We start from the raw sequence: 20,294 nt of genomic DNA, 5'->3' as shown, positions 1-20,294 counted from the left end.
TAGTGACTTGAAAGTACTTATTCATGATATATTGTATGACGTAAAGATGATTAAAACAGCAATCAGGGGATTTTAAAAGGGCAGGGACCATGTTTATTTTGCTTACTATATCTAGCACTTAGTATGGTGTAAGATACTATGTCAGTGCTTAACAAATATCTGTTGAATGAATGAATAAACCTACTTCTTTAAGTTTATGCTGAAGGTCTACAATCTGCGACAAAAGAGAGGAAATCTCTTCTTGGTATCGAATCAGCTCATCACTCTTCCCTGACAATTCTTCAGTCATTCTGGACATCTGAGCATTTGTTTCACCTTGGAAGCAAAAAATATATTTTTTTAATTAATATAAATGCAGAGAAGGAGTTGGCAAACTATGACTTGTGAGCTAAATCTTGTTTTATAACAAGCACTGAACTGTTGTGAATAGATTTTTCTTTAACATAAAAAAAAAAAAAATCCAGAGAAACCGATAGAGAAAAATAAAGGTTCTTCTGAAATAGGCTAATGCTGGGAATCGAATAGGAGTCAATGAAGCTAAAAAGAGAGATGACTTATAAAGGCAAGCAGGCTAAAGGTTTTGCTTCAATCCTTTTCTTTATGAAAACGATATTTGCTCAATCTTTTTCTTTATGGAGGAAAGAGGGCTGAAAGGAGAGCAAGTGCAAAGAGATAATCTCATTCATTTCTCTGAGAACTCTTTAGGGACATAAAATCCCACAAGCAATGAAAATTCATCTTAACAAATCTAACAAAGGAACATTTCCAGAATGGAACAGTCACAATCTATGACAGAATGTGATAAAGCTATGGAAATGCTTCTGTAGGAGACAGACTTTCAGGCATACCCCTTTCAGGGATACATGGCAAACTGAGTAAAGCCTCTAGAGCAATTATTATAGCCTGGCCTTCTTACATGCACATAAAATAGAGCCTTTAAAATTCCACTAGGAATTTATTCACTCTCTATTTCATATGAAAAATTTGATATGTAAATACAAGCAGAAAAGCTACTTCTCAGTGTCATATAAAGCTATTTAAAAATTGACAGACAGCCTCTAACATTTCAAAGGATGGCAATACGGAGGCAGGAGATCTGGATCTGAGAGCTCTTGGGCAAGTCATTTCCTGTATTTTAAGGTGTAAAAGGAGGATAGTGGATTCATGGTGGAGGAGAAAATTCAATTTATATTCCTTCTGGTTCTCTAATATTCTGCTATTCTAAGATATCACATTTTGAAGCCCATAGCCCAAAGGAATTGATGATATTATCTATCATATCATTGCTTTCAACGTAAAAGGCTATATACAGTAGTCCCCTCTTATCTGTGGGGGATACATTCCAGGACCAGCAGTGGATACCTGAAACCACAGATAGTACTGAACTCTACACTATATATATTATGTGTTTTCCTAGAAATAAATAACTATGATAAAGCTTAATTTATAAATTAGGCACAGTAAGAGGTTAATAACTAGTAATAAAACAATTATAACAATATTCCAGCACCCTTTGGGGCCATTACTAAGTATAATAAGGGTTACCTGAACACAAGCACTGCAATATTGTGATAATTGACCTGGTAACTGACGGCTACTAAGAGATGGTTACTAAGCGACTGACAGGCAGGTAGTATATACGGCGTGGAGATGTTGGACAAATGGATGATTCATATCCTGGGAAGTAGGGACTAGGATGGCACAACATTTCATCATGCTACTCAGAATGGCTCGTGATTTAAAACTCATGAATTGTTTATTTCTGGAATGTCTGATTTAATATTTTCAGACTGCAGTCCGGGCCATGGTTAATGGAAACGATGAGAAGTAAAACTGCAGGTAAGGGATGACTGTTGTATTTACGGAGAAATTAAATATCTTTCTCCAGTGAAGCCAATCTTTTTCCAACTGATGTTTTAAAAAATTAGTTAACATTACCTCAAACTAAAACATACTCCTTTAAAGAAACATAACTGGCACTTTATACTCATTGATTGATAGGTTTTATGCCATCATTTAAGCCCTGGCTCTGCCACTTATCAGTTTTCTGACTTTGGCTAATCATCTTCCTCTATAGGACTATTTCCTCGTCAACAACATGAGAGCTTTGGTTCCTTTCACTCTAACATGCTATAACTTACTTATGAAACATAGGTCTGTAATGATAACTGCAATTTGAAACAAATATATTTCTTAAAAATACATATGGTATCTTATTTAGGGTTGTAGGCTCAATGTGATATTCCAAGATTTTCAGTAACCATTTAAAATTGTTTCTTGAGATGCTTCTACTGAAACCAGTGATCTAACTTCTGAGGTGGAGATACCCTACCAAAGAATTGTCCAAAAGGTACAAAAGAGAGTGTGTTAATACTCACGAAGTTCTTTAACACAGTCGCTGACAAGTTGTTGTTCCTTTTCTTCATAGGTAACAGTTTCTGTCTTTATGTGACAAGCCTTCAAGAAAAAAAATCAGTATGTGACAATACCTCCTACTGATTTTACAGAAATAACTACAAAAACCTTTAATTCTCATTTGAAGACTAAATTTCATCACTTACAAAGGAAAAAACCCAACAACCTGTTCATACATCTCTACCTGGCTAATCCCTGGCCTTGGCTAAAATGATCCTTGCTTAAGTAGGACTTCCTCGATGCCCATACTATACAAGTTCACAGAATCTTATAAATTTCTGACATAGCTCTTATCACAGTTGTAACTACTTAGTTACTTGTGTAAACTCCACAAGATACATTTTCTATCCTGTGACTTTCACTATTGTACTGTCAACCTGCTACTAACCACTTTTCAGTGGGATATAAGAACAATGGAAGGCAAGGCAAATACAGCTCCTTGTTCACGATGCTCTAATTGGAGTGCCAATAGCAAATCCTTACTTATGCCGTATTTCACCTCAATAGTACCTGGACGTGAACTTTATAGCCTTTAAAGTAAAGGAAAATGGGAATTAGGTTGAACGTACCTTGGATCGAAGAGCCATATTCTCTTCTTCCAGTTCCTTGAGCTTTTCTTGCAGCATTTCCAACTGCAGCAACCCTTGAGATAAGCTAAAGGACTCATTGAACCGAAGAGGTGTAGAACAGCTGGAATCAGTTTCACTTTCTTCAGAGGCAATGGAGACAATTCGAAGTAACTCATCTTTCTTGGATAGCTCATGCTGCAGCTGATTAACCTGTCCATATAAAATGCTTGATTTTCATGTTCTTTATTTTGCATTATTTACAGCAATATAGCTTCTAATTCATGGAACAATTATTTTTCATCATAAAACAAAATCACAAAATCAGCTGCTCGGTTTTACTGACTAATGCAACAACTACTAAAAAGAGAGTAATAAACCCCAGATATCTCCTAAGTTACAGTTTTAGAGCATTAGTTCAATAGTATAGCTTTTTTTCTACCCTAGGTGAGAAGAAAAGCCAATTTTCATATTGTATATATGATAGGAATATAGGAGAAAAATTCACCTAAGATAATAATACAGTCATAGTTGAAAACACGACAAAACTGAAAAACCTTCAAAGTATCAGAATAGATCCCTACTTCAAATTGTTATCATAAGGGCTTGTAATTTTAAGATGTATATCACTGTGCATGTCTTCCTAGTACTGATTTTAGTTCTAGGAACAAATAGTTTCAATCTAAAGGATCGAATGTTATAATCCATAATGCATTCATAAAATGCAAATGAAACCAGATAAAAATAACAAGTTACAGAAAATTTGAAATGTAACCATTCGAGTTAATAATAAATCAGTTCTTACTATAGAGGTTTATTGCTATGGAATAAATATATTTTCAAAGTTTCTTTTTCCTTTCTTCCTTTGTTTGATTTTTGAATAAAGATGCCAAGATATTTGGGTAACTATTTTTTAAAAATAAATTTCAGATAAGATCACACACAAAGTCTACACAAAAGGGTACGGACAATTTTAATATCTAAGCAGGGTGCCACAGGTATTACAGATACTTAATATAGACTTTAAGTTGACCAAGGTAGTCATGTGAGTTTTCCTCTGTACAATTAACATTTAATTTCTCTACTGATTAGTTTAATGGACACCGACAAACTCAACAAGTACTGGTGCTATTTATCTATTGCCATCGTCTCAGGGACACCTAGGAAAATAAATTTTCAACTGCATAAAACCTAATTATTTCATGCTGCAGATATTTGATCAAAGGCTTACTTGATCAAAGGCTTGTCCCAATTGCTCCTCCAGGGATTCATTCTGCTCAGATAAGACATGGTTCCGCTTTAAGAGAGCTTGTCCAATTCGAGCAGCGAGTTCCAGATCACGATCTCTCTGTTAAAATACCAAATACACCTTTTCTTTGAGTATAAACAAGATTACATGGCAGTTCAGAAATGCTGTGGTCAGTTTTGGTAAAATCAAAAGCAACGTTCTAAAAAGCATCAAGATTCATTTTAATGCCCGGATACCACAAATAAACACAGGCTCTGGCACACAGGTAGTGCTTTAAACATTGGTCAAATGGATGACCATCACTGTTCTAAATGAAAGAGGACATCCCTTTTCTTGATATCAGGTGAGATTTATTGATCATCCTAGTAAATTAAGAGTCTAGCAACCCAAACTTTAAACTTACAATTTTTGGGAATTGGAAAATGAACATAGTCTTTAAAAATGAGGATGGGGTCTGTACAGTAAAAGCTCAACAAATATTTGTTGAATGCAATTGTGTATCAAGCATGGTAATGATACAGAATTAGGTATTTAAGATACAGATCAGGTGGGTATGTAAAAAAAGAGTTCCATTTAGGGCAAAGCTATGTGCATTCAGCAGCTTAGAGGAAAGTGCAGCCAAGAGCTCTGTTGCCAACTGGTTCAAGAGTGATGATATGAAATAAAATAGGAGGTAAAAGACTGCAAATTTTGAGGCCACAGGATTCTGCCTAGAGTATAGAGAAGAAAGAAGTCTAAAGAAGCTGGTGGTAATCATGCAGGGAAGTCTGTAGAAAAGTCAAGCAATAGGCTTCCACCCAGAGTTATTATTTCCGGACAGATAGTGATACTTGGCAAGGGCATCGGAATTACATCTGCGTGGTAGTGGTGAAGACTGTATTCTGTAGGAGAGAAAACTGTCAATATACATCTCACTGCCTTGTATGTGATCTACTTACAGTAATTATTATATAAATAAAATTAAGCTTCTATCCTTTCTCTCCATAGGCATATGAAAATTGAGGGATTATCTCCACATTTTTAAGGCTCATTTTAAATATACACTAAGCGGCATACATAGAAATCATTCTGGAGAGCTGGGGGTAGGGGGAGAAGGATATGTTAGAGAAAGACTGTCTTCAATAAGATCAACTGAAACAGGTACAAAGGGAGACCTCTACTGATTGCCAACTAGAGGATATACACTATATATCAAAAATGCCATAGACAAAGTGAGCTCAAATCATAGCTCAAACTAAAAGTAAAAAGGGGAGATATTCCAAACCGTAGGTATTTATTTGCAGTGATAATGATACTGCTTTCTGAATGAGCAGCTCTGCTGTAGGGTAAGTAACAGCAGGGGTTATTTTAAAATGATTATTTTTTTTTAAAGATTAATGCTTTTCTAGGAAGGGGAGGCCAGCCAACACCATTAAATAAATAATTAACTATAAATCTTCTATAGCATCATCACAATAATAAACTTCAGGAAACATTCTACTTTGAAATGTCGGTTGTTCCAGTAGTAACAACCTTATACAAAATAACCCAGAGCACATACAACATTTTCCATTTGATGTGCAAATTTGATCCTCAAGTTTTACCTTTTTGTACTGGAGAAAGAAAAGATATTCCTACCTCTGCCAGGAGATGTGTAACCATGTCGATGTCATTGTAAGTTTTGGTCATCTGCTCCACCCTGTCTGTGCCTAGAACTAATATAGTTAAAAACAACTATTTATAGGCTTTAGCAATAATGGAAAAATTTAAATATTAATAAGAATTGAGAGATAACAACAACAAAAACCTCAGGTTTTTACAAAAAGTCATTCAGGAGAATAAAAATATATGTGAAAAAAAGAAATGTTTCATGTATTAGACACTCAAGAAATAGTCCAATCATTACAAACAAAGTGCATATCATACAATAATTAAGAAAGTATCAAATGATCATAAGGCAGTCACATCTTGACTATCTCCTACTTCCCTGGTAAGACAGGAAGTTTGGGACACTCACTTATGAGAATGATGGCTGGGAGAATGGATTGTTACTGATAGATTTACAGTCTAATCTAAATTGAAGTTACTAACGGGTATTAGTGAGGGGTTATGCTGTCACAAAGGAATTTAATTGGAATTCTGCTGTGATTATCTTAACCATGTATGATCATCTACCACATGAGCTAATGTAAACAAGGAACAGGACTTGTAGGACTTTTTCTGGTTCTGTTATGAACCATTATTCCTTTAAGCTTAATTAAAAACCCTTTATCTGTATAAAAATCTTTCTCCCATCCAGGTCTCAGCTATAAAATAAATTGCATGCTACATTATCAGTTGTATAATTCAAGCCCTGTATTTCTACACTTCACAGATTCAGGAATTGTCAATATACCTGGATAATTTAGTTCAAAAGAGAAGGGCAAATATGACTCCAATGATTCCAGTCACACTAAACAGTATCTTAAAGTTAATAATGCATAACAAAAGAGGGCTCTTTTGACTTTGAACATGATATGTTACTGCAGAACATAAATCTGTGTTTGACTTAGACTGCTTTTATTACAACTAGTTTGCCTTGAAGTGTGAAAAGGACAGGGGCTTTGGAGTAGAAAAGCTGAATTCATAAATTTTAGGGAGCTGGAACAAGTCATTTAACCCTTCTGAGATTCAGATAATAAATATGGAGGCGATAACACATCTCATGAGGTTATTAAGAAGATCAAATATGATAATCTACTGAGCAATAAATTATTCGGTAAACTGCTAAGTATCATATAACTGTTTATAATTACTACTCCTAAACAGAACTGGTAGGTATGAAATGATCCTGACTTTATATTCTTTGAGTTGGCAGTAATTCGTAGTTCCATAGTCCCGTCTTAACACTTTAGGGTATCCAAAAGACTGAGTATGAAGGGATATCATTAGATATGTTTTACTTTTATCTGAGCTTTTTATTTTCTCCCTAGCACCACTGACTAAAATGAATCTGGGAATTACCTATAGCTTAATTATTAATAACAGCCTTATTCCTAGTTAAAAGTAAAACAAAGTGCTGGCTTGATGATAATGAGGAGATAACTAAAAAAGATTTAAACTGAAAATATAAAAACTTTTCTTAAAACCTAGAAATAAACATTTGTACTCCAAAAGAATTTATATTTACAAATAGAGAAACTAACACAATGATTTAACCACAGTGATAAGGGAAACAGACTTTTGGGCCTAAGGAATAGACACAGTATAATTTGGTAGCATAGCGGGAACAAAGGATTAAATAATTAAGGCAAATACTTACAGTGAATGGTCTCCTCTACTTCTGGTCTCAATAACAAAATTAGGAGAAAAATATAAAATTAACATATCCATGCTCTAAACTAATTACAGAAAACCAGACAATGGTTGTAAACCCAAATGTAGTATAGAGCAATGGCTCTTAACTCCAGATTCTGATTTAATTAATTTCAGGGAGCCCTATGGCGCTGGTAGTATGTAGAAGATTCCCAGGTGTTGAAAATGACGTGGAGCCAGGAATTAAAATCACCAATCTAGGGTTAACACCCAAAGCAAAAATCAGGCATCCTATAGACTCAGTTAAAACCAGTTTTTATACAACTAGTTTAAAAAACACACGACATGATTGACCAGAGTTAAAGATGAAGTGGCAGATTTAACTTGGAGTAAGACTAGTAAGTTAAGGATATAAAAAACAACTGTGAACCACAAGTCATATATGATGAAAGGGGAATAAAAAAATGAAGGACACAGTAACACAGTAAAGAAATGTTTAGAATAAAATATGTTTTAGTAAGGAGGAATGAAAATATATTTCCTATAAATGCTTACCATCTGTTACAGCATAAAAATTTAAAGCTGAACCTTAAGAAGTTATCTAGTTTAATGATCTTACTTTCCTGTATGAGGAATCTTCTTTGAGAGAAATTATGTGGCACGTTCAAGACCGCGAAGAAAGTTATTAGTGGCAAAGCTAGGATTTTACTATGCAGATGATGAGATGATAATAACGCTCATCTCACAAGGTCATTAGAAAAAACTCAGATGATTTAAGAGTCCAGTAATGAGCTCTTTCCACTTTGCTGCTGTTTCTGCCGCAGCCCCACTAAGAACACAAAAAAGTCCTTGTCGAATGAAATACCAGCATATACATCTGTGAATGCATGTTATACAATAAAACAGCATAGATCCCAATTTTGCTTTTTAAAGTGTGAGCATATCTATAAATATCTATATTGAAGAGAGCCTGGAAGGATATACATTAAAATGTTAATGTAGTTATCTCTGGGTAAGGATTATGGCTGATCTGTTTTCTTTTCAGTGTTTTGCCAATTTTCCATAAAGAACAAATGTTATCTTTCCAAACAGAAAAAAAACCCAGAAAACAAAAAACAAAAAAAAAACTCCACAAAAACCCAGCAACCCTTGTTAAAAAGTTTCAAAAAGCAAAAATGAACTTTAAAATGCCTAAGTATTTGTTATGGCAAAGAAGTTATATAGTGCAATCAGAATTTTCATATTCTTACATTGTATGTGCAGCCTAGATACTACAAACTCACAAAAGCTGGGCCTCTTCAATCGCACAGAAAGATGTCAGGCACAAAACAGAAAGGAACACAATGGATTTTTCTCTCTGCAGTGGAATCAGTTTTGTCTTCTCTTCCTTAACACAACACTCCTGATAAAGACACGCTGCTTGGAACGATTCCAAAAGTACTCAGGGCAAAACTCTTAAGTGTTTAATGTCTTGGCTTTTAGACATTGTAATTAAATGCTTCAAAAACCACAGACTAGTTCTTCATCATAATTCTGTAACCAAGAATGTAGAGATAGCCAAGCAGGTTGTCTTTGTTAAAATCAATCCTATCAAAACATATTTTCCCTTCAGTTTTCAGTTGTTGAAAATATGTTAAATGATACAGAAATTAGCAACGATCCTTGCTTATTTCCAGACACGCACTTTCCTAACTCTCTAAAAAAGTATTTATACATCAGGGAGATGATAGATATTTTTACAGAACAATTTTGCAACTTGTTTCCAGAGGTTGTTAATTAATGTGCAATATTTTTGGTGTAATATTTGGAGAATCTAATGTTCCTGAAAATATGGGGTGGGAGTTTAACATACATAAGCACTTCACTAATCCTTACTTTATGTTCTAGCCCTGCATAATTTCACAGTAACCGGCTCAATCTCAGATTATTTTCAGGATGGGAAACACCGTTGATAATCCATTCTAGTATCTGCCATTTACATGAGATGGTGCTTGATAGTTCTCTCATATGTCCCTTTTCAAGATCTAAAGTTTTTACCCCAATTATTGAATTCCAAAAAGAATTCTAATCTTGCAGCACTCTCCAACGTTCTCACACCAAAACCAACAAAACCAACAACAAAAAAATAGAAATGAAACACAAACAGTGCCCACATGGCATAGTAAAAGCTACAATAGCTCCTGACAACTACAGACCAGTCCTGATGTTTTAACCCTAAAGAAGCGACCACAGCCATTGCTGCTACGATACAGCAAACATTTCTGCCTTCAAAATGACTGAGAGAAACTGATGATACACACCATCTAGGGCAGTCTTTCTCAACAGGATTCCAGGGCAGAATCAGGCCCTACAGACCATTTGAATGACAATTTTCTCAATTCTCCCAAGGACTGTACAAAGCTAGTACCTGATGCATGGATGATAAGGCAATCCATTGTATAAACGCTAAGTGTCTTAGAGTATATAGCTTAATTCTCTTGTGGAACCGAAGGAGAGAGTTTATCTAGGGGAAAAATAAATCTGCTAACCTCTATGACTGGGCTTATGGTTAACACTTCCTGAACTTCATCTGTCATACGTCCTTTTCTGCCAGTACAGGTTAATAATTTTTGAGGGCAGAGCCTGAGGAAAAGTATACCTACTAACTGGAAGTAATAACTTCTATGACCATATTTGTCTGCAAAATTATACACTCTCCCCAATTCCTTAATTCTCCTATTAATGTCACTGTGAAATGGCCATTTACTTTGGTTGGCAATGCTTTGTATCAGTGGTTCTCAAACTTGAGTGTGCATCAGTATCACCAGGAAGACTCTTTAAAACGCAGACAGCTAGGACTGTCTCACTCCCAGAGTCTCTGATTTTGTAGGTGGAGTAGGGGGCCCAAGTATATGAATTTCTAACAATTTCTCAAGTGACATTGATTTCAGGGGTCCACACTTTGAGAACCACTGCCTAAAATAAAACTTAGATAATCAATCATTTTTCCCCCTCTTATGCCTTAGGAAGTGGTAAAGGTGATGATCCTCTATTACCAAATAAAACCCCCTGAAAGAATCATGTTTCTAACATTAGCCTTTAAATGAATAAACGGTACAGTCTGTAACGTGTTCTGATTGCACGGCTCCCCCACAGCTCACTCTGGGACTCAGTCTTAATAAAATCAAGAAAACCCTGGGTGGCCTGTTCCGCAGGTAAAACACTTTTTGACCATCTTAAACTTTACATGTGTGTGGCAGGGACTGGGATGGATTGATTGATTTTTTTGCCCACTCATTGCTCTCCCAATGTTCTATCTTAAAAGTAAACAATCTCTTTCTGGATTGGGTGACTTCAGAGAACTACCCACTCTTCCCCATTTCTTGTGAGATAGGCTCCGAAGCTCAGATGCTGGCTACGTTTCCTTCCAAATCACTATCTTCTCACAGCTCTTTCAATTTCTTTGTGTTATATAAGAAAGAAAGTGCCTTTGCCTGTGCCGCCTTTTTACTAGGTGTTAAAATTCATTTTAAAAAGCACAAGTATCCACTGGCATGTGAGAGGAAGAGATATGCCCAAAGTAACCCAGGGAGCTGAGCTCTAGGATGGTTTGCCAGGGTACATTGTAATTATTCAAAACCACAAATCTCGAAATCTCAGAGGGATAGAAAACTGTGGGAAAGGGTGAGAGAATGTGTTGTATCTTCCTTTTTAAACTTTGGTCAATTTGCTAAATAAAATAAATCATTTAGCTTTTACATTCACAAGGTGTAAATGCATAATGAAGTTTATATATGATTTAACCATTAACCTTTAAAATAACAGTGGAATTTAAAGTACAGTGCAAAGGTAAATTATCAGAATCATCCTAGCTTATTTGCTTCACGATCTTAGGTATATCATGTATAGTTCAATTTTCAAACTGTTGAAGTGAAAATAGTACCATTACACTAAAGAAATAGGACAGTTTTCCAGAACCCTGAAGTATGGGTCAGTATCATCCTATTAATCTCAAGTTTTAAATTGCTCCCTTGGACACTATCATTTTGTAAAAAGTCTTGGAAAGTATTTTAAATTTTGCCTTTTATTTTCTAGGCTTTTTACTTATAATTCATCCTAAAAGTTAACTCCATTAAATCATGATCTAAGACTACTTTCTAGCTATAGTTTTGCCGCTCAGTAGCTGAGAGGACAAAGAACAAATAAACTGAAGGGCACTTTCTGTGACACTTTATCAAAATAATGACAAACTAAATTTATCCAGATGAAATTTCAGTTTGAAAGTTCTTGGCAATTTAGGCCGGGTGTGGTGGCTCACACCTGTAATCTCACCACTCTGGGAGGCCGAGGCGGGCGGATCACAAGGTCGGGAGTTCAAGACCAACCTGACCAACATGGTGAAACCTCGTCTCTACTAAAAATACAAAAATTAGCTGGCATGGTGGTGTGCGCCAGTAATCCCAGCTACTCAGGAGGCTGAGGCAGGACAATCGCTTGAACCTGGGGGGCAGAGGTTGCAGTGAGGTGAGATTGTGCCACTGTACTCCAGCCTGGGCAACAGAGCGAGACTCTGTCTCAAAAAAAAGAAAAGAAAGTTCTCAGAAATTTAAACACTCAAGGAACAAAGGACACCAGAAATAAGAAAGACTGTTCCTTCTAAAAACTATTTTCCAGAAAAATCTCAAGCAAGCAAATTCTCAAACTAAAATGTCAAGAAAACCTTTGGAGCCTTAATTTAACTTAATTTAGCTATTTAAAAGAAATATTAAGGACAAAAACACAATTGTATTTGGGCTTCTTGATATTTAAGTTTCTGAAATAATGTTTATACGTTATTTATATTTATACATAAAAAACAATCTGGCATTAAAACACTACAACACTCACTGGGCTTCTTGATATTTCAGTTTCAGCTGAAACAATGTTTATAATTTTTTTTGAGTAGTAATAAGTTCTAAGAAACGACTAGAAAAAAATTCGAGGAAACTAGTGCTAAAAACAAGTTAATGATTATGATGAAAATGAGTATTGCACAATAGTCATTCTCCAACGACAATCTGGCATTAAACACTGAAGCACTCACTGGGAAAATGTCTAGGATCTGATGCAATCACCTACTTAATTCTAATTAAAGGAATTTCACAAACATATCAATATTGAACTCATAAGATTTTATTATATATCCTAATAGCTACTGTGCACAAAACATTTTTTACCAAATGAATTTTCAGAAAAGTAATTTCAGCCTTAATGCAGATTTTTGGGATAAAATCAAATGCAAAAGGGTCTCCATACTTCGAAGTTCAAAAATTTCCTTGTCCTTTCTAATAGCTTGGTGTAAAACAGACCTATTTTTAGGACAAATCTGGCTCAGTCTCTCACTTAGGAATCCTTAAATAATAAATATTACTATATAGTGTATATTTATTTCTCCTGGCATTATTAAAACTTCTTATATATCTAAGAACTATGCTTAATTATGCTGACATAATTCTTGTGACTGTGTTTAATAAAGATATTAATAAAGATAAAAGTCAAAAGCTGATAGCTTAGGATACCAAACTACTGGGATAATAAATGTTGACAGTTATAAAGGAATATTAAAATTTTAAATCACTTCGCTTTTTAAAAAGTTCCCTTTTCTACTCAGTCTGAGGAAAATATCAAATCATGAAAACATCTAAGTATATTTACAACACTGGACACTGAGAGTCCTAAGGATGACAAACTTTCTGCATTCAGACATAACACAGAATTATCTCTTCCTGTGAAATCAGTTCACATGAAAGTAGGTATACACTGAACAATGGCTATTAAACATCAATGCTTTAAAAATCAATACCAAGATACCCATGATCATTACTTCAATGCACAGACTAAAAGAGTAAAAAAATACTCACTCATATAGCGGAAAGTCTCTTCAGCAAGGACTGGAGAGAGGGCATCAGATGCATGTTGCTGCTGGTGTGCAGACTGAGTCCAGTCTTGATTTTCATATAGAAAGAGAGTGTCTACTTTTAGCCTATACTGTGGTAGTTGTTCTTCTAGCAGACTCACCAGCTCAACTTCAGGGAGATCCTCATTGGAGCAGACATCTGAAGAGGAGAGTCTATGTAAATGAATCCAATATATTTCAACTTTTACTAGGCTACAGAGAAAATGATGAAAATTAGTTTTTCTAAAGTAGGACAACCAAAGAAATATTAGACAAGATCATTTCTCCACTGATTTTTATTAGTATATCCTAATAGTATAGTTTTTTTTTTCTTTTAGTAAGAGAACTTCTAAAGTAAAAATGATGGCATACATTTTTTTGACAGTAATTTTTAAAAAGTCTTTTTAATTGACACAAAATAATTGGATATATTTATGGGGTACATGTGATATTTTGACACCTGTATACAATGTATAATGATCAAATCAAGGTAATTAGCACATTCCTTACCTCAAGCATTTATCATTTCTTTGCATTGAGGACATTCAAAATCCTACCTTTTATCTGTTTGAAAATATACAACAAATTATTGCCAAGTATAGCCACCCTATGGTGCTAAAGAACACTGGAACTTATTCCACCTATCCAGCTGTAATTTTGTATCTGTTAACCAACATCTCCTGATCGCTCCTTCCTGCTACCCTTCCTAGCCTCTAGTAATCACTATTCTACTCTCTACTTCTAGATCAACTTTGTCAGCTTCCACATGAGTAAGAACATGCAGATACCACAAATCTGAATTATATACTATCTAAATATATTGCTTAGTGACTATAACTATGTTTTTTTTATTTTTAATTTTTTAATTTTTAAATTTTAGGTTCAGGGGTACATGTGCAGGTTTGTTATATAGGTAAACTCATGTCATGGGGGTTTGTTGTACAGATTATTTTGTCACCCAGGTACTAGGCCTAGTAACCCAACAGTTATTTTTTCTGATCCTCTCCCCCTTCCCACCCTCATCCCTCACATACGCCCGTCTGTTGTTCCTGTCTTTATAACTATGCTTTTAAAGTTTAGAATTAATTTGTAGAAATTTCATATTTTCTCCCTATCAACCTATTTAGTACTGTTTAAAAGAGGTGTATGTCTCTGAAGCAGCAGCAGGCTGCTTAATTTTTAAACAGTATTTTTAACTGACACAAAATAATTGGATATATACTTTTTAAAAACAAAGTGAAAGGGGTCTGATCTCAACTTACATGCTTGGGGGAAAAAGCAATACAAAGCAACCAGCAGAAAATAGTTTCAAAGGGATAAAATGATATGCTCTTTAATAACAAAATTTGAATTCTGTGGATGATTCTTCAAAATCTGGAAAAATTACATTTTAGTATATTCTCATAGTCACTAAATGTTTTTAAAAATTGCATTAAATTTCACTGGCACTGACATAAGTACTTTACCATTTTTATTTTAAAGAAATGGTACATCTAAATCTCAAAACATGTGAGGTGAAGAAAATCGGAAAGGGGAGGGGAAAAAACGTTTCCTCTAAAAAATCTTCTCTATCCTTCACATAACATAAATTTAATATGGTATAGCGATAGTTCTGGTCTGAGTCCTGACTCTACACATACCACAATGTGACACTGGGTAAGTTACCTCAATTCTAACCCTCAGTTTCCTCATCTGTAAAATGGAGAAGGTACTTACCTCCTAGGTTATATGAATTAAATGAGACAAATGCATGAAAAATACTAGTATTTAGTACAATGCCTTGCACACTGTGGAGGCACTCTATCAATGTCAGCTTCTTTTTTTTTTTATTTTTAGAGAATAAAGTTTATTACATTTGAAACAATACAGCAGAAATCTCAAAAGTTTACCCATTAAATACAGTTTAATTCTTACAAATCTCCTTTTGAAAATGCAATTCACTGTGTTAGCCAGAAACTAGCCAGGCGAGGTGGCGGGCGCCTGTAGCCCCAGCTACTCCGGAGGCTGAGGCAGGGGAATGGCATAAATCTGGGAGGTGGAGCTTGCAGTGAGCTGAGATTAGGCCACTGCACTCCAGCCTGGGCGACAGAGCGAGACTCTGTCTCAACAACAACAACAACAACAAAAAAAAAAGAAAATGCAATTCATATATGCTGCAACCTCAGAAGTTTGAATTTGAAATGAAATATGAAGTTAGTAGTCAGGGAAGTCACATCAGAGTGCTTTGTCAAATATCCAAACAAATCAGCATATACCAAAGTGATTCTAAATATATCCAAGTGAATGCAGAAAAATACATTACCATTTGAGGCAGACCATGCTAAAATATAATTTACAATGATTAGTTTACATTTAAGATGGTTAGCCAATGAAATGTAGGTTAAGTTAAATTTCGTAGTATTTGCTCAGCCTCTTTGTACTAAACATTAGTTCATCTGAAAAGTAAGTTTGGAAAAAGCAAATAACCTGATCTCTTTATGCTTATCATTTTCTCACTGTCATCTTAAATGGAAGCAAATCAATACAGCATCAAGATTTTTCACATATTAAAATGAACACTAACGACTTGTGAAGGTAGACTGTGTACCATGTAGTACTTAATAGATGAGCTTACAATGACCATCAACTCAATTTTTTAAATAACACAAAGATTCACAAGCCAAAATAAACATCCGATTAAAAAATTCAGCTACTCAAGATAACTCAGTTGTCCTTTTTCTCTTTGAGATTGGGAAGGGTTGGGTCTTTAAAAACCTGAAGAGGAGTTGGTAAGAGAAAAAAATTCTCAATGCTTTAAAAAAAACTCAACTGGGCCGGGCGCTGTGGCTCAAGCCTGTAATCCCAGCACTTTGGGAGGACGGGTGGATCACGAGGTCAGAAGATCGAGACCATCCTGGCTAACACGGTGGAACCCTGTCTCTACTAAAAAATACAAAAAATTAGCCAGGCGTGGTGGCGGGCGCCTGTAGTCCCAGCTACTCGGCAGGCTGAGGCAGGGGAATGGCGGAAACCCAGGAGGTGGAGCTTGCAGTGAGCTGAGATCCGGCCACTGCACTCCAGCCTGGGCGACACAGCGAGCCTCCATCTCAAAAAAAAAAAAAAAAAAAAAAAAAAAACAAAAACAAAAAAAACTCAACTGGTTAGAAGTCCATACAACTATTATGCTGGCATACTATCTGTGACAGATGTTTTCTGTCACAGAACGATTCACTTTCCCATAGAAGTAGTTCCTCCAAGCCAACTATATAAAGATGTAAATCAGTTCACCCATGATTAAAACTGAAATAATCCTTCACAATAGAAGGAAGACACCTCACCCAAAAAGATCTTTTAAATCACTGCTAGTTGAACTGCTATTGGTCATAGTAGTTGGTGGCTATGCAAAGTTCCGTGGGTTGAAGAAAGGATTACCCTGCGTACCAAAGGCAGATTGTCCTATCATGTTCATCTGTGTTCCCATTACTGAATGCCCATAGCTGGAGAACCTTGAGGAGGTACAAACTGATTGAGCCACTGATTTGGTTTCTGTTGTGATAACTGGTTCATGCTAACTTTGGGTTTCTGAGGGCCAAAGAGATTATTAAGGGCAGACATATCTGTGGGTCTTTGTTGGGTCGGCTTTGCACCAGCAGGAGGAACATTCAAAGCACTGAAGTTTGGCAAAGTGGGAGGGGTTCCAGAGTCATCTTGGTCACTCCAACTGTGCTTGGACTACTGTAGAAGTTCTGGTTTGTAGTAACAGGCATGTTGAATCCTGAAGTCTGAAAGCCCATATTGGCATTTAGGCCATTTGTCAAATTTTTCTTTGTATTATCAACTGGTATAGAAAACATCATGCCAATGCCCATGGAAGGAAGAGAAGTGAAAGTACTTGAAGCAGAAGGTTTAGGGGTACTAACAGAAAGGCTAGTCGAAGATGACATATTATCCATCAATGTGTCTGTCAAGTCATTACTCTGTTTAACAGTAGCAATAGGTGTATGCATTGGGGTTTAAGAGGCTGCTGGCTTTTCAACTTCTGTGCCTGCTCTTGTTCGTTTGCTAATTTTTGTTTTTCTTCAAATGTAAGTGATGCTGTTTTATGTTTATTCTGTAACCCATCCTCTTTATTTTTGGAATCACTGCCAGTCAGAAGGTCTGCTCCAATGTGGTTAACAACCTTGTCAATTTGCTGATTCAAAATATTTGTAACTTTTGTCTCCCCAGAAACATTAATTTGATTTCCTATGTCCAAAGATTTCTGCTGTTCTTGCATTATATGAAGTTGTTCCAGCTTAGTCTTATGTTCAGACTCCAATCTATTAAGCATCTCTTTTATGATGGAAATGAAAGAATTGAACTGATTCAGATTGTTTTCAATACTCAGGGGAATAAGATGAGGCAATACTTATCCAGCCAGCTGCTCTTTGGTGATTCCCAACTTATGAGTAAAAGTACATTTGTAAATGCCTAAAATACCCATGAAGACTGCAGATTCTTTGGATGAAATCTGTTGTAAGAAGGGTAGGCTATCATCAAGTACAAACCACTTATCCAAGTATTCCAAAATCTTTCATAAGCACACTAATGAATTTACACAAACAGCAAGGGAAGACATTTGTAGACAGGCATTTTAATTCTTGGTATCAAAGTACGTTTCATGGATGGGTAGTCTATAAGATTTGCAAAGGCTGGAATGATGTTTAGACAGAGCTCCTGGGTCTGAATGGAAGGAGCTTCTAGTGCTCTGTAAACCATGGGTAGAACACTGTTCTTTATCTCATCGGGAGGGGTTCTGGTTAGTAGCAAATCCATTTTTTGTCGGAAAATTACCAAAATCTGGATTGGCTCCTGCTGCTTAAACACAGGACCAAGTTCAGGTGGAATTAATTTGACATATTCTTCTTTGGTGCATTCCTCAATGATCAGTAGAACACTGGGCAAAACAAAAGGTACCATGTCAGGGTTTACAAATTCTGAAGTCAAACAAGTCAAAATTCTCTGCACAATGACATGCTTGGGCAGTAGAACCTTTGACAGTCTGTTGAAAAACTGTGATTTCCGAAGATAATCTCTTTGGAAAAAGGTATTAAAACATTGCAGTGTTACTGCACCAACATCATCAAAGAAGGGAATCTGTCATTTGATCTGCAACTGGTCTTACAGTTGGAGTTACATTTAACAGTAGCTTTACATGTTCACGAACTTCCTCAGGTATATTTGTAAGTGAACTAGATCCTAAATAACTCAACTGATCCAACTGCCTACTGAAACTCTTGTAAATATCTTGCTTATTGACTTCAAATATAGGTTTCCTTTTATTAAATACAGCATACATAACAGTTCCTAAAGAATACAAATCACTGGCTGTTTCACAGTTGACATAAAGTATGTATTCAGGAGCCAAATAGTCAGGATTTGGAAGACACAATGAAGGTAAATTTGGGTCTCATTCTTTACAAGAAAATTTAGGCTCTTGTTCAGAAGGATTGGTTGATGATACACAAAAATCAAAACCCATTATTTTCCAGGCTCCACTTTTATTCACAATTGTATTTTCAGGAGTAATATTTCCATGTCCCATTTTCACACTGCTATGCAAGAATGACAAGCCTTCAGAAACCTGAAGCAAACCACATTTGGTTTCTACATCATAAAGTTTATAATCCTTAATGTCTGGAGACATAGGGAAAGGTAGATTTTCCCAGTTACCAAGAACACTGGCTACACTGGCAAAAACTGGTTCTGTACAAAATGCCAAAGAATCCCTGGATTCTTCTAAAGGATGCTGGACAGTAAGAAGTCGAGGGTGTTGAAGTCGAGTTAAGTGTTGGACTCCTTGTTTTAGAGAATCGATGATTTGATCCTTTTCAAATTTTTGATATTTGCCAATCATTTTTTATCAAAGACAAAAACAGCCCCTACTTTGTTGACTTTTTTGTGCCATTAAAAATCTCCCAAGCTAGCCCACTGCCACCACTGGCAATGTGTTGACCAACATCAAATTCTCTAGTGACAGGATTTCCCATTACAGCACTAGTGACATCAGCTGTTACTTCTGTAACAGTACTCTTCAATTTATTACCACATGGACTCCATGGCTGCAATATTGGGCAGTCATAGTTACCTTTTCCCTCTCCTTCCAGGAGGGGCAGAGCTGGGGCTCTTTTTCCCCGCCCCCCTAAACACAGGCGGTTCCTGCCCTGCTTTCGCACCTGGCAGCTGCCTCCTGCTTACTCCATTGCCTCCTGCTTACTCCATTGCCTCCACCACCCCCACGGGCACAAACAGAGCACAAACACCGCCTGAGCTGGATGAGGGAAAGGGGTAGGGAGGGGAGGGACTGGGGACAGAGACTAAGGGAGGGCGAAAAAGACTGAAAGACCTATTGTCAGCTACTTTTATTACTGTATTACTATTGAGTTTTTAGACCTTGAGATCAAATCAAGATTGCTAAAATAAGGTTGCTATAGTATCTAAATAATTACAGAGTATTAAAGGTAGAAGGTACTTTCAGAAACCATCCAATCCTGCCTCCTAGATAAGGAAACTGAGACTTAAAGATGGGTAACTTGCCGAGTTACAGAACCACCAAACGTGTGTCTTGACTTCCTATCCAGCACTGTACCCATTCTTGTTGCTATCTGCCATTTACAGGACAAAGGCTGACAACTTGTCCTAGAAAGCAAGTTCCTACACATCATGTCTCCAACATACAGTATTAGTCCTACATATCTGCTAATTCCTCCAGGTGTCTAATCTACTTATTGTCTTATTTTTCATTCTTAATATTAGAAAGATCCTGGGTTTTGGCATCAGACGTAGCTTCTGAATGTGACTCCTCTACTAATTAAGTTAGACACACGATTTATCCTTTCAGAGCCTTAATTTCTCTCAT

The 20,294-nt window shown here is 36.1% G+C and overlaps 1 protein-coding gene and 1 pseudogene across 3 annotated transcripts in view; both read right to left on the bottom strand.

Moving 5' to 3' along the window:
* The window catches only part of TRAK2 (trafficking kinesin protein 2), a 76,721-nt gene that overhangs the window by 19,443 nt on the left and 36,984 nt on the right, over positions 1-20,294 (bottom strand). For 2 of the 3 annotated variants that reach the window (XM_050750619.1, XM_050750620.1), the window contains exons 3-8: positions 13,383-13,577; positions 5,848-5,924; positions 4,213-4,329; positions 2,985-3,194; positions 2,379-2,457; positions 185-315 (exon numbers count right to left, since the gene is read on the bottom strand). In XM_050750619.1, the coding sequence (XP_050606576.1) occupies positions 185-315; positions 2,379-2,457; positions 2,985-3,194; positions 4,213-4,329; positions 5,848-5,924; positions 13,383-13,577 (809 nt within the window). Of the gene's footprint in view, positions 1-184; positions 316-2,378; positions 2,458-2,984; positions 3,195-4,212; positions 4,330-5,847; positions 5,925-13,382; positions 13,592-20,294 lie in introns of all 3 variants that reach the window. The other variant, XM_050750621.1, reaches the window with a different exon arrangement.
* LOC126932105 (SCY1-like protein 2) lies at positions 15,572-19,396 on the bottom strand (annotated as a pseudogene).

This window comes from Macaca thibetana, chromosome 12 (assembly GCF_024542745.1).
Source record: "Macaca thibetana thibetana isolate TM-01 chromosome 12, ASM2454274v1, whole genome shotgun sequence".
NCBI classification, from domain to species: Eukaryota; Metazoa; Chordata; class Mammalia; order Primates; family Cercopithecidae; genus Macaca; species Macaca thibetana.
The sequence above is the reverse complement of the archived record's forward strand: the minus strand, read 5'-3'. Positions and strand labels throughout refer to the sequence as shown.